This window comes from Nematolebias whitei, chromosome 5, assembly GCF_014905685.2.
Source record: "Nematolebias whitei isolate Nwh7 chromosome 5, NemWhi1, whole genome shotgun sequence".
NCBI classification, from domain to species: Eukaryota; Metazoa; Chordata; class Actinopteri; order Cyprinodontiformes; family Rivulidae; genus Nematolebias; species Nematolebias whitei.
In genome coordinates this window covers 29583156-29600045 of record NC_056502.1, presented here as the reverse complement: position 1 = coordinate 29600045, position 16890 = coordinate 29583156, and the positions used below count along the sequence as shown (strand labels likewise).

General features: G+C 39.3%; 1 protein-coding gene across 1 annotated transcript in view; it reads right to left on the bottom strand.

Moving 5' to 3' along the window:
* The window catches only part of LOC119410360 (ankyrin repeat and IBR domain-containing protein 1), a 45021-nt gene extending 29447 nt beyond the window's left edge, over positions 1-15574 (bottom strand). Inside the window, exons 1-8 of the mRNA XM_037677271.1 lie at positions 15476-15574; positions 13418-13600; positions 12612-12729; positions 9891-10099; positions 4254-4342; positions 3421-3565; positions 3046-3212; positions 985-1073 (exon numbers count right to left, since the gene is read on the bottom strand). Of these exons, the coding sequence (XP_037533199.1) occupies positions 985-1073; positions 3046-3212; positions 3421-3565; positions 4254-4342; positions 9891-10099; positions 12612-12729; positions 13418-13600; positions 15476-15574 (1099 nt within the window). The remainder of the gene's footprint in view (positions 1-984; positions 1074-3045; positions 3213-3420; positions 3566-4253; positions 4343-9890; positions 10100-12611; positions 12730-13417; positions 13601-15475) is intronic.
* Positions 15575-16890: the final 1316 nt, after the last annotated feature.

Sequence of the window (16890 nt, the reverse complement as noted above, 5' to 3'; positions counted from 1 at the left end):
TGCTAATTGCTAATTTGTTAACTAAAAAAAAAAGTATGCTTCACTGATGCAAATCAGATTTTAAAAAATTAGCTGAAGCTAACGCTAAAATGCTAACTTTTATCATACCCTGCTGTCGCTGACACTGAAAGACTGTAATGTGACATCAATGAAAACAACTCAAAACGGTTCATAAATCACAAGTAAAGCATCTATGTCCCATTCAGAAGTCCATCCATTATCTTTCCAAGCTTCTTCCTTCCTGGGTCACTGGGGTCACTGGTGCCCATATCCAACTATCATTGTGCGAGAGGCGGGGGACACCCTGGACAAGTCTCCAGTCCATCACAGAGACACATAGAGACAAACGAGACAAACAACCATTCACTCTCTCACTTACAGCTAGGGACAATTTAGAGTTACCAATCAGGCTAACGTGCATGTTTTTGTTCTGTGGGAGGAAACCAGAGTACTTGGAGGAAACTCACAAATGCATTTATTTGTCATATGCAGGTTAACACAAGGTCAACAATGCAATGAAATGTTCAGGATGAGAAGAACCAATGTGACTCGAAAAGAAAAAAATAAATTAAAAAGACCTAAAGCATGCAATACGGGTACAAAATAAAGTACCAACAAGTGAAAAAGAAATATAATATTTACACGGTCCAAAAGAAATATAGTAAACAAAAACATGGTAGAATATAACGGTGCAAGTAGGATGAATTTTTATAAATAAGTATTTCACATGTAGTATTAGCTTAATATAATTAATGCACAATATATAATGCACATAGCACACTATACTATTTATTTTTCATGTTATCATGCTCACAAGACGGACAGACAGAGGGTATTTCCAATTCCCCGCTTCGCTCTGTGATGTGGCACAAAAACATTTAACACCAAGTCTAACCTTTGGCATTTTATTGTGAATTTAATTTGTATAAATAAAACTTGAACTTTACTAATGTATAACTCCTGTAAATTAAAGGAAGTACTCACATTCCTCAGGTTTCATCTCAGTGACTTTCTGTAGCCACATTTTCCAGGTCTCACAGTAACAGGGCTCATGGGCCTCACCTCGACACTCCCTGAAAGACAGAGAAACTGGAGATAGGAAAAATCCCACTCTGTCCCTTGAATAAACGTCATAAAATTAAAGCAAATGAGGTTTACATCTATAAAAACACATGCTGTAAAACCTTCAGCTGGCCAAATCCGCCTTTAAACGGCACATCCTCTTCATGTTCTGGGAATTATTACAGCTAAACCTGTGTGCGATTCATTCCCCTGAATAAATGCTGCGTCCGTTAAAACTCCTGTGTGAACCCAACAGCCACTTTCAAGAGCACTATAATGAAGTAAGGTGCACTGAGGTACCATCACTGTAATTAGGTAGGATTAATCGTGGTGAGATGGAGGTTATAACACTGGGTGGGAAAGGAACTGCAGGGGCAGTGTGAAAAATCATAAATACAGAGAACAGAAGGTGAAGGACAATACATGCCTTCGTACATCCTTCCAGACTAGCACAGAGTCAATGATTACTCTCACCAGAATGTGGAGTTTCATTTGACTTTAATGTTTGGATTAAAATTACATTTTCTCAGGTGTCAGCGATAATCCTAATATAAAAGAACAACAGAATCGAATATGGCACATTAGTCAACCAATATATGGCAATGGCCCAGACAAGCAACAACCTTGTATAACTTTTGACCTTGACTTTTGACCTTGATCTTAGAGCTGGGTTGATAAAAAGATTATGCTACACGACATGTAGTTGTAGTACAAACAAGTATCAAGTTTTATTAAAGTATCTTGAACGGATCAGAGGTTAGAGACGAGACAAGCAAAGACCTTGTTTTAACTTTGGCCTTGATTTGTGATCTTGACCTTGAAGCTGGGGGTGTTGAAACGTGTACACAACACATTTAGTGATGAAGCACATGTGAATTAAGTCTTGTTAAATTATCCATAGCAGAACAAGTTATAGGTGGGACAAAAGAAAGTTTTCAGACAGAACTGCGACTGAACCGCAATACGTTCACCTTTAATCACACGTATAAAAAGGCAGATCAAAATCACTTGACTCTAGGAATGTGCGATATGGCATAAAATTCATATCACGATATGTATTGTGAAGGGTGGCGATAACGATATATATCGCAATATGTTTTTGGTATAAAACTTACTAAAAAAAAGCATAGTGTCCTTTTGCCATCATATATTTTGAATTAAGAAAATTCCACTACTAGGTCCAGAGAGTTTTTAAATAATAAACAAATCAAGTATTAGGCTTCTTTCTTGTAGTGCAAAACAGTGCAAAAGATATCAAATGTAGTTTTAGCCATATTTTTTAAACAAAAAAATATGTTGTTAACTCTTAACTGTTTCCAGTCTTATTTAAGAAATGAACAGCAACAGAGCAGCAACTGAAAACACTTCACCCTCCAACCCTCTAGTGGGCGCCTCCTGCTTTAAGGACAGATGACACAAAATGACTCTGTGGCTTTGACCAGAGGGTCTCGCAGTAAAATCACACAACACAGCGTTCTTTTAACAGCTCAAAGAGCAGGTTTCTTTAAAGCTGACCAAAGCTTACTTTAACTTTCGATGGGAAAAAAAAACTTTCGACGAACACAACGTTTTGCGCATGCGTCAGAATCCGGCAACACTACGGCAAGCCGGACGTAGTTAGCTTGTAGCTTCGCTACTTAGCCCTCGAAGAAAAGACTTTAACGCCACTTGCGAAGAGTTTTCAACTAAAAATAAGTAACGATTAAACTGACAACTCTTATTTTACTTCAGACACAGCATTACTGCGGTTAGCCGGTAGAAGACAGATCTATATCGTAGGCAAAATTTCTATAGTTTCTACCGTGTACTGTTTATATCGCGCATTCCTACTTGACACTTGTTTTTTTTAATATTTTATACAATTACAGTTATGCATCTACAAATTACAAATTTTGAGAAAAACAATCCTGCACAAACCAAAATGAGCATTTTTCCAGAATGGCATGCTGATTACAGCTGCACTGTCAAGCAGTCATGACTGACCAGCAGAAGAGGTGGCCCTTTCCACAGTCCACAGCAGGGGCCCGAAGCAGAGGAAAACTAAGAGGGTCAACGGTGGAGGTCCCAGGGCCCTGAGTGCTCAGTCGGACCGCTCTTTCACACCCCGCCTCGGGACACCAGCGAATTGCCGAATTGTTTTCTACAAATGCCTGGAAAGAGAAGAAGCAAGGATGATTTAAACCAGAGGACAGCTCAACATCACGAGCTGCTGATAGTATGGAAGACAGCAAGAACATTTTTACTACATTTTGTGCCAGAAGGCTCACACTTTAACAAACATTGGATTTTCATCATTTCAGTGGCTAATAAAATCAAGTAAATGTTTATTTAAAAAAAAAAAAAAAAAATCAGATTTACCTTTATGTCAAACTGCAGGTAGCGCCTGTCCATCTCTCTGGAGACCACACTCTCAATGACTTCCACTGGCACTAGTTGGTAACAATCGTAGGCTGGACAGAAGATGTTATGGGCTTCTCCCTCTTGAATCTTTAGATTTAAAAACCTCCAAAAGAAAAATAAATATAGCACACAAACATTAAAGATAGACCATAAACATCCTTAGCAAGACAGTGCAAGTGGAAAACCCTACAGTTGACTCACAGTCAACACTCCAGACAAAAACACTATATTTACTCTGATAACAAACAAAGTGTGTGTTTTAGTATAATTGAATGCCTCAGGGAATTCTGAAATGAGAAATTTACACTTTTCCCAGTCCCCATATATGAGTACTCATATGCAAGCCAACTGAGTTTTGACTTGTTTTTATTGGAAACACAATAAATGTCACAGGTGAGTTCATATGGCTTCAAATCTTTTCAGTTGTGGTTGAAATCAGAAAGAGAGACACTGAGTACAATATGTTGGAACAACAATGAAGCACAGAGGCTACAAATTACTATCATGGTACTACAAATGTAGTGTGTCAAAACGAGTCAATATCATTTTTCATCTATGCTTTAATTATTTCAGTGTGTTTAAAACAGCATTATAATTTGCCTGAATTTATTGTAATAAAAAGTACAAAGAAATGTACTTTTATTTTTCTCTGGTATTCAGATTTTCCTCCTTCCTTCCACCCCTCCTGCCTGGTCTTCATGTCAAGCTGGCCAACCTTGACCCAAAAATAAATAGAGGCCCAATTTTCGATCCAGTCCAAGGTTTTATTTGAGAAAACATGGCATACTTACCCTTCCCAGCATGCTCTGCAGAACTCATGGCCACAAGGCATGTCAACGAGTTCTTCAAAGAAGAAGATGGAAGACAAGCAGATACCACACTAGAACACAAAAAATATATTCAACTAAATCAACAACTGTGCAAGACTGAGTTAATTAACCTCGTTTTAACGTTTAAACAAGAGTACAGCATACAGAGCATTATACAACCATCAACAAACTGCAATCTATAGCAATAGCCTGGACAGGCAAAGACCTGGTATAACATTTGACCTTGATTTGTGACCTTGATATTATAGCCAATGTGATGAAAAGATTATGTGACATGTTGTCTGGTGGTGGTACGAATGTGTATCAAGTTCAATTATCATGAGCGGATCAGAAGTTATGGTCCGGACAAGCAATGACCTTGTATACCATTTGACCTTGATTTGTGTCCTTGACCTTGGAGCTAGGGTGCTGTCAGGTGCATGCAACACTCGTTCCAGTGATGATGCATAGGTGCATGATGTTTTGTTAAAATGACTGAGCGGATCAGAAGTTATGGGCAGGACAAGAGAACGTTTACAGATGGAGACTGTACCAAAATACGTCCGCCTTTCAACAGGCGTATAAAAAGTCTCAGCATGCGCTCACATTATTTTTACAACTTTTAAAAGGTTGAATAAAAAATTCACCCCATCAATGGGGTTTTTGTCTGAAATCCCACAGTCTGGGAATATGCTGACTGGGACAAATCCTCTGATGGGTGGTCTGACGGTAACGTCCAGTTGGAAATAATGGATGGGAAAGTTGAGCCCTGAATAATGTCCGTGGGTGTGATTTAACAGTACACGATTTATGAAAAGCAGCTACGCCAAGACTACAAACCTCTTCAGAACCGTGTGGTTCACTGATGACTTATCTGGGAGCAGATTTGTTTTCTCACACCCACAGAAACATGAGCCACAACAAACAGGGGCCTTGTTACGCTGGAAGACAGACCTACTCAAAAGACAAACACAGGCCAGTGTTCTTCAACAACGCAAGTATTGATTTGTGAAAGTGCAGAACTTAATAAAATCAACTGGAAGTTTTAAAATGCTCTCAAGTGCAGTGGGCCAGTTAGCAAAGTGCACCCATGCTTTTTTAAAGCCACAACAGGTCAATAAATTGCTCCATATGGTAATTTCTGATAAAACAATTGATAAATATGCTGCCTTCAGCAACCAAGTACTAAATATTTGCCTCACAAAAATTGTAGAAATCGATTGTTCCTAGGTTACACAACATAATAAACGCATTAATAATAAAACGCATCCGTCAAATGTTTAGAGAGACATTATTATTTCAGAGTAGAACAAAACCAAGGGGACACATTTTCATTAGTGCAATTGTTTTTTAAAATCATTTCTGTGTTTGGCGCAGAGAAAGTCCAGTTACTTTAATGGTTTCAGTCATTGGTCAACAGCAAACTGACTTTAAGAAAATACATTAATAACAACTTGTATTAACCTTCTTAATCCAGGCAAACCAACAAAAAGTCTGTTCTCTTGTTAGAAACAGAGAAAAAGGAAGTTTTACTTGTTTTTAGGCTTATGCTACTCAACATGCTACTCGAGCCTGACAATCAAATAATGCAGAGAAAATACTCGTTTTATGAAATAATACAAATACAAAGGAAAATGTTCAAAGAATTAAGGAAAAATGTGTTTAGGGCTTCCATATGTCGGGCAGAAACAGATTACTAACTGTTCACAAATGCCTTGTGCCTTATACACATCATCCATCCATCATCTTTTACCCGCTTCTTCCTTTTTGGATCATGGGAGTCACTGGTGCCCATGTCCAGCAGTCACTGTGGGAGAGGCGAGGGACACCCTGGACAGGTCTCCAGTCCATCACAGGGACACATGGAGACAAACAACCATTCACTCTCTCACTCACACCTAGAGACAATTTAGAGTTACCAATCAACCCAACATGCATGTTTTTGGTCTGTGGGAGGAAACTGGAGTACACGGAGAAAACCCACGCATGCATGGAGAGAACATGCAAACTCCACCCAGAAAAACCCTCGGTCGGGATTTGAACCAGGGACCTGCTCGCTGAGAGGCAGCAGCTCTACAAGTTGTGCCACCGTGCTGCCTGCCATATACACATATTTTATTATTTTTCTACTCATCTAAATCTGGTTTTCTCCTTCATTTTGAATTTGAAGTATTTCCAGTTCCTAAGGAGACGTCTCTGTTCCTTCTGTAAATGCTAGCATAAAGAAAAATGTAAATAATTAAAGGTTTTACACTTACAAAGAGCTTTTTGACCTTATTCAAGTATTATAATGTGTTCCTCTGTTTCTTTTATTTAACTCTGATTTATGTGTTTTTATCAAGTATGTGGGCAGCAGGGATACTACCATCGGCTTTTATTATTGACAGTATTTTAATATACATCTGCAACACACGGTTATTTTTCTCAACTTAAAGATGATAAACAAGTTACTCAGAATGCGTTTATAATAAGTTCAGTTTTTCCTCTCTGTACCTTTGAAGAAGTGGCCAGGCAGATACGAAAAGGGGGAAACAGGACACATCAAGATAAAGAGAGCTGAATTAGTGGGTCACCCTGCACATCCAGGCTGGATATCAGTTTTTCCACAAGTGGGTGAAAGTGTGGGGAATGAGTCCAGCACTGTTATCGGTCCAATTCTTCTTCGTTAAGGTACACTTCAGCACCGCACAGTTACTCTGTAGTGAACCTAACCTGATGTCAAAATTAAGCCTAAGGTCAAAACCCTTGACCTTAAGAACCTTGTGGGACAGGAACTGTCATTTCATTGATTTGAATCCAGAAATACAGGTTCACCCATCCTGAGACTTTCCTTCTTGAAAATCAAGTGAAAAGAACACTCTCTTTTTTATTATCATTACTATTTTACAAATATTGATAATCAAAGTGTCTTAGTTCAAACCATTATAGATGTTGCAGTGAACTAATCAATTTTATTAACTGTGAAACAGTGTAATGATTTTTAATGCTTATGCAGAGTTAGAATTCATGTTAAAGCTGTTACAGAGTAATTATGCATTTTCTGATTTCTGTCTTTGAATGAGCAAGTGCGCGTTTTCCAGGGTCAGGAGTCGAAGCAGACATGTGTGGAACAACTGTCTTGTTTACATCCTCTCAGACGTAAACAGAAGGAGTTGGCACCTGTTTCTAAAACTCGCCAAAACAAAACTCTCTATGTCTCTGAGAACATTTCTCAGAGTCAGAGTCAGAGTTTCTTTATTGTCATTCGCACCTCATGTGGTACATGTGGTGGAGCGAAATTATGTACACAGGGTCCCAGTTACATCCAACAATAAAATGTATAAGAAAAACAGTAATAACATCTAAGATATGAACTAAGAAAAACATCAACTAAATATACACTAAGCACTCATAACATAAAACATTGAACATCACCACAAACATGAACATGAGTCTGTGAGCAGATGTGCACGCATGAACACATCAACATTGAAACAGATCAGCAGCAACATGAAACAGATCAGCAGCAACATGATATGGTTTTTCACAGTGATTATTCTAGTTAGATATTCATGAGTCTAACAGCCTCAGGGTAGAAGCTGTTCCTCAGTCTAGTGGTTCTACACTTAATGCTCCTTAACCTCCTTCCTGAGGGGAGTGGGGCAAAAAGTGTGTGTGCTGGGTGGGTGGGGTCCTTCATGATGCAGGTGGCCCTCTTCCTGCATCTGGAGGTGTAGATGTCTGTGATGGTGGGGAGACTGATTCCAACAGATTTCTGTGCAGCCTTCACCACTCTCTGCAAAGCTTTCCTTTCTGCAGCTGTGCAGCCTCCATGCCACACATTGATGCTGGAGCACAGGATGCTCTCCACTGCACACCTGTAGAAGGAGGTGAGGACTGAGCTTCCCAGACCAGCTCGCCTCAGCCGTCTGAGGAAGTAGAGTCTCTGATGAGCTTTCTTGATCAGGCTGGTGGTGTTGTTGCTCCAGCTGAGGTTGTCATTCATGTGTACACCCAAGTACTTGTAGCTGGAGACCACTTCCACCGCAGATCCTCTTATGTTCAGGGGGGTGTAGGTGTTTTTGTTCCTTCTGAAGTCCACAATCATCTCCTTTGTCTTCTTCACATTGATGTGAAGGTTATTCTCTCTGCACCAGCTCTCCAGGTGTTCCACCTCCTGCCTGTAGCTGGACTCATCATTGTTTGTGATGCATCCCACCACCGCTGTATCATCTGCAAACTTTACAATGTGACAGCCTGGATGGGTAGCTGCACAATCATATGTGAGCAGAGTAAACAGGAGGGGGCTCAACACACATCCCTGAGGAGAGCCAGTGCTGAGGGTTATGGTGGAGGAGGATGGATTTCTGATCTGTTCCATAACAATTCTTGCTGTCTTCTAACCTCTTACGTCACAAAACACACCCCGTCTGGTCGGTTCTGACCAATGGGAAGACTCCCAAATGAACCGGGAAAAGAGCTCTTTAAAAATCTCGGTACTTCCTGGTTTACCCAGTTCTGCAGTTCTGTGGAGTTCTGTTGGTTGGAGAAGTTCGGCGGCGCGGACAGTTCTGATATGTCCTAGTGCTGTGCAGTTGCTGTGGGAGCCGGGAAGACCCTGACATGACCACAGAGCTCTTCCGAGTTTCATGGGATTATAACAATTTCCACTGAGGTGAGCTTGTGTCGGACAGAGCCTCGCCACTACTGTCGGACGATTCACAGCATCCTACTGAGACGCTGAAAGGGTGCGTTAAACGGAATCTCGCCTGAGACATCTCCAGGTAAAAGAGTCGATTTCACCACCTAAGTGTACTGTAAGGAAGAAGCTGAAGAAAGCCCGGAGAGTGCCGTTCTGTTCAACACTCTCCCTCAAACACCATCCTTTACTCCCTTTAACTTCCTTCCCATCTTTAAACTCCTCTCTCAAGTAGATATTCTTCCAGATATTTAGAAATGTCTGTGTAAAGTGCTCATCCACCGCCGTGTGGATTAAGATCATAATTGTACAGTTTTCATAAATGTCTGTGGTGAAGCAACGGAAAAATCATGGCCGTATGATTTTTCCTGATTGAATGCTGTTGTTATTTTCATATTTTGCCAAATTAATGTAAATGTTTGATGTTAAACTTTGATTCTGTAAATAAATGACCGCATTCATTTTGATGGGTCAAAGATAAATAACGTCTCTCGTTACATTTCTGTTAAATTCAATGCACGACATTTACACAGTTCAGAAAAATGAAGAACCCGTGAAATGTATGAATATATCCTGCATATGTCATACTACACTCACAATGTGTCTGTATGCTTGTTTGATTACCGTTTCATCACTTTGAAGCCAAAATGTGTGCTTGATACACAAAATGTGCACAAGTTAGCAGATATGCACTCATAATTAAGAATCAGAACTCAGTGTCCTCCTTTCTTCCTCTTTCTTAAGCTTTTAACAGAGGTCACACATCTGTCAGATTTTTTTTATTTAGAACAAATCTCCACAGGTAACTGTGTAGAATCAAGGCCTTCAAAGCCTCCATAAACACTCCCTCTCACTGTAACAGCTGGTTTTATATTAGTGCATCATCTGCGTCAAATGGATCAGAACATCAACCACAAAGAACAACAGCTGACGTTTCTCACCAGAGAAGACTCGTCGTCTGTGGGCAGGAGACTGATTTGGTCTGGAGAGGTGATTGAGGAGCGGGTGGTGCGAGGTGTTCGGGGTGACGGCAAGGTGTCCCACGCATTGCAGCCACTGGGAGGGGGATTCGGCATCTGGACCCCTGAGCGCTGGCAGCATTCCTCCGCATTGTTCATCCAGGCCTCCAAGAGCTTCTCTCTGTCCCAATCTGATAGAAAAGTAAAGGTATATTTGTAACAAAAACATCTAGAAATAAAGGTAATCATCTCGAATACTGTACTTAACTCAGAAACATTAAATTCCCAAACCAACTCTTTCAGTCTAACCTGCCTAAACTGAATTCAAAGTCCACAAAAAAATCCCTCCATCAGAAACACTCCTGGATCTTTGAAACAACCAACAACAAAGTCCTGCTGCCACCTGGTTTTCTCTTTTAGAATAGCTCTTCATTCTCACAGGAGCAGATCCCAGTCTTGCAGCATAAATTGTGAATGACTTGCGGACTGTGTCTTAGTCTAAATATTCTCCCCTTTTAAAATAAGGACGATGACCTGGTCAACGGCAATTAGGCCATTATCAGCTGGGAGGCATGTTCAGCGGCAATCAAATGCCTCAGACTCTAAATGGCCTCGTTTAGATAATGAATGTCGCAACAATTTCCCCCATTTCCATTCAATTAAAGCTAATCAATGAGTATAACATTATCTCCATGCCTTGAGCCATTTAAATGAGTCTGAAATTAAAAAGTTTTATTGCACATTTGAGAAACTCTAATTGTAAGAAGTGCAGAGGACAGACAGGCAGGCAGTTCAGTCGACGGGCAACAAGAAAAATTATAGATAAATGGAAAAGATTGGGGGGGGGGGGGTGTAATGTTTCTTTGAGGTTTGAATGACTCACAACTTTAAGTCCTTCTGTATGTTACAATCATTCCTAAAATGTCCGACTTTCCCCTGATGGAGTTGAATAAACAAAGAACAGCTTTATTTTTTCTGAGCATGTACTGCATGAAGCTCACATGGCTCTATAAACAGCTACTGCATCTAAATTAACAAAGCAATCAAAACAATATGTTAAGTGAATCACATTTGATAGTTTCTTTAATCTGCTCTCTTTAAACAAGTTTAGAGACTCACAACACGGATGGACGAACGGACAGATGGTATTTCCAATTCTCCTATTGCTCCACGACGGGGGACAAAAAGCTACCCATCGTTATTTGCAGCTACACCGTATATGTCAAAAAAGTAAAGTTATATGCATTTTGATGTATATTGCTCAAATTAACATCATTGTACTCAAAAGGATTTAAATAAATAAGAAGTGGTAAATCTTTCAACAAAATATTTTAGTGCAAACAACAACACAGGACATTTTTTCTAATAGAAGGATCTGCAGGATCTCTTGCATATAATGGTGTCAACGAGCACCGATACACAATCAAAAAGACGTGAACTTTGAACAAATACTTGTTTTAAAATGAATATAAATTTGCTTTCTAAAAAGATTAAAACAGCTTTGGAGTAAATAATGTGGTGCTGTAACTTTAACACCTTTCCATATAGAAATTATTATAAACTAGAAAAGGTTTTGATATCTGGCCCAGAAAGTGTGCAGGCTGATCACGTCAAAAACTTTAGAAGACACTCGCTATGGCACTCCCTGAAGATGGGAGCAGCTGAGAGGAATTCAAGGTTCTTTATCGTCATTCGCATCACATGTGGTGCATGAGGTGGAATGAAATTGTGTACGCAGGGACCCAGTTACATCCAACAATAGCAAAAATATAAAGTGTAAAAAAAAAAAACAGTAAATAAGGATCTAAGATATAATCAAAGACATATGCTAAACGAATGCCAAACACTACGCTAAAAGATCTAAGATAAACACTAGTCACTAACAGTGCAAAACAATACACCGAACACCAGCAGCACGATTCTCATAAGTTCTGTTCGGCTATAATTTACACGCTTAACACAAGCGGAGTCGGGCTCGGAGCCCCAAAACTAACTTAAACTGAGATTTATTCAAAGCATGTAACAAAAATACAAAAACAAGGCGAAAAAAGTGAAAAAGAAATAAATCTACAGCAGCATGGTCGTATTGGCAGAGTGGTTCTGATGACAGTGAGGTTATCCTAGCAGCATGGTCCAGTTAGCAGCACGATACTGTTAGCAGTGAGGTTTCTCTTAGCAACATGGTCCTGTTGGCACCATAGTACTATTGGAGGTGTGGTCTTGTTAGCAGCATTAACAAGTTAGCAGCGTTAGCAGAAAGGAAAATGTCAGCAGTAGGAACAGGAGGCTTGCAAACCTATCGAGGAGAAGTTCAATATAAAGAAATGGAGACCTAATCAGACTGAAACCGCACTAAAATGTTATAGAGTCATTTAATACAAGGACATGGAGAATAAAAATCTACTTTGAACATTTCTATGAAAAGGAGGTTTGTACAAAAATATGATATAACGTTCAGCAACTGATGGAAAAATCTGCAAAATATTTTTTTTATTATTTCTGCTAAAAGAATCAATAGCATAACCAACACTTAGTTGATTTAATTAAAAGCTAAGAGTATATTTTTAAGAGTAACAAATGCATTTCATTTCAATCTAATAATTTTCTTCATGAACAGCATAATATCTGTTTAAAACACCAAGCTTTCAGAACAAATCCAATACTAATATGAAGATGGAAGATTGTGTCAGTGTTTATTAGTACCGTGGGCACGTAGCAGAGCTTCTGCAGTAAAAAGAGGAGCTTGCAGCATATCAGCCGTCTCCACTATCAGCATGTCCTTCAGCCTCCGTAGATCCTGAGGCCGCAGGCCCTCGTACAACTGGAGAAAAGAGGTCAAATACAAGAGGACAAAACAAGTCACTGACAAGAACTGAGTAACCAGAGGAGAAGCTAAAGATAAGTTGGCAGAGAACAGATAAAACAGAACAAAAAACTGACAAAAAGGAGAACATGTGGCATAATGCAGGTAAGGATAAACATTTAGGGAAAGGGAGAAAAGACAAGAAGTAGATAAGGCTCTATAAATGACTGCTGAGGCACACACAATGAACTAATAAAGGACTGATGCAGATGACCTCACGAGTCACATGACCTGCAACAATCTGCTCTGTGTGACTAAGCTGTGCATTTCTGTCTCTGATTATTTCCAATGAAAACTGCTTCATGACAAAAAACAGAAGTGGTTCTAGCAAAATACTCAACAATGAACTAATAATGAGTTTTTAGTAAATTGGTGCCTTGATCCAAAAGGGGTACAAAAAGCATAAAATATAGATTTGAAATAGTTCATTTTTAAACCTTTAGAAATTTTACTTTCACACCCCTGCTGTGCGTGTTATAAGATACAGTTACATATCTTATTAAAAATGCTCGTTTACAAAGCATTAATAACAACAAACATGTAATTTTTAGGCAAAATGGGAGCAATACAGACCAAACTACATTCAATTTTGGTTCTAGTAATTGAAGGGGTGACACTCGGTGCCTCTTACGGTCTGATTCTGTACCTCTCTTCGGTCGAGAGCAGCGTACTCTGCTTCTATACTCTCGGCCTCGGGGGCCAGAGAGAAGACCATCTGCGACTCCAGGCGTAGGGCCAAATCCTTGTGGTGCTGCTTCTCTGCACAGTCACATGGAGTCTCGCGGTTTTCATTTTCCACAAACAGGTCCGCTTCTTTTTGCACCAGCAGCTGAATGAGTGAGAAGAACACAAAGACTTGGCTTTGAGTGCCGCAGTTTGAGCTGCATTAAGGCTGACGTTTGCTTAAATTAAACACAATGCAACAACAGAAAAGCTGATTTTTCAGACAAATAAATGTCTGTGTGTAAACCAGCGGTTTAACCCTGTTTGAAAACATTGTCATCTACTCAGTGGTCAAGCAGTGTATAAGTACATAGTACCTATACACTACATAAACAAACCTACCTACCTACATAAACAAAAATAAATCAAACAGTAAATCCTACATTAATGCGTAAAAACAATTGCCAGGTCTTCGTGCGACTTAGTTCACTATGGCAACCCCTGAAGAAGGGAGCAGCCAAAATAAAAAGAAAAAAATCCTACAATAATGCTAATGAAAAAAAAAACTTACAAATTCAGTTAATCATTTTAACTTATTGTCTATTTTATGATCAGTCAGCTCATATTAATGAGCAGGAGCCATACGTCTAAAATACAACAACAACAAAAAACAACTAATTTTTGCAGACTGAGGCAAAACTTCAATAAACACACTCACAACAAGACCAACATCCAAGATTAGCACACAGACCTCCAAGATTGATTTAGAGCTGCACCTTGATCATCAAAGCCAACAATTACAAGTTTACACCAAAACAAAGTTTGCAGCAGAAGCAAAGTTTTGATAAATCTGTGCACAGACAATTTGAATGTATCAGATTAATATATTTGTTGAACAATGTTAATGCAGTCAATCATAAATATAAACAGGGGGGATGCTGATGTCCCCCGTCACTGAGGGATTTGAATGGTGAATGTTTGTAGTTTTGGAGAGGAATGTTTTCTGGACTGCACGGATCAGGGAATGCAAGCAAACCTTAATGTTTTTGGTGCAAGATACTCCAGTGGGTATACACTGTGTGGAATAACAGAGGGAGGTTGTTGTTTTTTTGTTTTTCTTGGCCAAGGCAGAACAGAGTGCCAAATCCTGGAGAGTGGAGGGAGTAATTTTATCCACCACCAGGTGCAATGGAGGAGCCGGGGGGGGGGGGGGGGGGGGGTGGCGTTGACCACCTTACATGCGTCTTTGACCATTCATAAAAACTAGAAAGCACAGGTTCTGAAAATACTTGGGATGGTCAATTTACGTTTATATATGGTGGCAGCCATCTTGGATTTTGTCAGAGAGTCCGAGAGATTGATTTGTCATAAACACCACATGTGGTACATGTGGTAGAACAAGATTATGTGCACAGGGTTCCGGTTACATCCCAGAATAAAATGTAAAAGGTTGTCTTAGCAACCCAGATTTTGATGGTGATCTTTCTTATGGTTAGATGTAGCCACACACCAAAACGCAAGTCAGCGTCTCATTTGTTTTTCAAGTTACCATTCTCACAACACAGCCGGATGTCTGGAGGGTATTTCCAATTCCCCATCTTCGCTCTACGATGAAGGACATGAATAAATAAATGTGGGCAAGAGCAGCTATTATAGCTTCCCTTAATATTGGAAATTCAAGCAGTAAAAGTACTGCTAAGATGCACACAAAAACAGAGATGTAAATTGATGTGAGCCCTAGAAAATTATTTCATTTCGTTTAATGGTATTTGTTGTAAAAATAATACATGAACCAGAATTACTTCACGCTGTAGACTGTGAATTCACTTATAAACCTTTAAAAGGTGAATTATAAACATAGCTTCATTCTCTTGGGACGTGAACTTTGAGCAAGTTCCTATAAAGTAGAAACTTGCACAACACTGTTCTTCACCAACTACCAGAGAGGCAGAACATGTAATGGACCCCTGTCCTGTCAAGACTTTGTGGCCCCTTAGAGAGATGCAGAGTTTCTGTCCCTCTTGTCCAACTGCTCGAGGACAGCATCGTCCAGAAACTTGCAGCAGGTTTGGGAGTCGACTTTTAGTCCATTGTCAGCCAGAAAAAGAGCACCGAGCTCCTCCTTAATGACGGCAGCCATCTTCCACCCAGCTGGGGTCCAACTTGAAGTGATGCCCTGCGTCCATTAGTGATCCCAGTGCAGGTTCATCCATCTGCTCCATTAAGAGTCACTCTCATTTCATTTGCCCATAAAATCTTAAAACTCTGTCTTCTTGGCAAAATCTTTTCACTTCAGCTCAGTGGGAGCTGTGTTTAAGACTTCTTTACTTTGAATATGTTGCACTTCTGGACACTACAGGCAACTTGCAGCTCCAAAAACTGGAGGCAGTGAAATAAAAAGGATTTTCAACTATTTTCTTATATTTATTTTTGTATCTTTTCCTTCGAAAATGTTTTAGGAGCGCTTTTATATCCGATACAAAACATTTGTTTTTCAGTTTTCACTTCTCAGAATTTCTGAAGGATTAACTTTGTTTGAAAATCATTTCACTTTTTTATTACACTAATGAGCCAAGCTGTTCTTTTGGAAACGTTTACACTAAAAAAATTCCTTTAAAAAACATTAGTTTAAATTTTTTAATAATTGCAAGGACATAATGATCAAGTCAGAGCAGACATGGACCCAATAACTGTGCATGAACTACAACTCTATTAATACACAAAGAAAAGGCTTTAGAAATGGTTCTTCAAATTTTGATATTTTGTTAAATTTAACAATTATTTGAATAAATTCACAATTTGCATTCTCAAAAATAAGTGCAAATTGTTAAAACAATTTAGGAAAACCAAAATACCCTCGTTTATCGCAGGGTTTAATTTGTAAACTAATTAATGCTGGAACACAAATAATGGGCGGTCCGGAGGGGGTCACCCAGAAAATTTGGAATAAAAGATGCCACTTCATACATTTTGGTGCATTTTAAAATGTTAAACATCTATGTTCACCTACATTTGTAAATATTTTATTAAATTGATTAAAAACAGGTCTCTTGTAAATGAGTCCTCGAGGTTGAATTGAAATGACTATTTTAGAGAGCAAGAAGAAAAGTCTGCGTGTGAATAGATCAGCTCCGATTCTGTCACACGTCCTACCAACCCCACCCACACACCCACCCACACACATCCACACACACACATCCACACACACACACTGTCCGACTCGAACTCTTCTCAGCTGAATTCCTGAGTTATTGCTCATACTGTTCCAATCTCAATTACCACTGCCTTTCAGGTGCTTTAATTCTCAGTTGTCCAGCTAAGGACAATCCATCCATCCATTTATTTTAGATAATAAATCGGGCGGTCTTTTCGACATTTTGACAAATTAGTGCTGTTGTTTTGAAACGTGATGTAATGTGAATAATACTCATCAAACATTTCACTCGTATTTTTTTT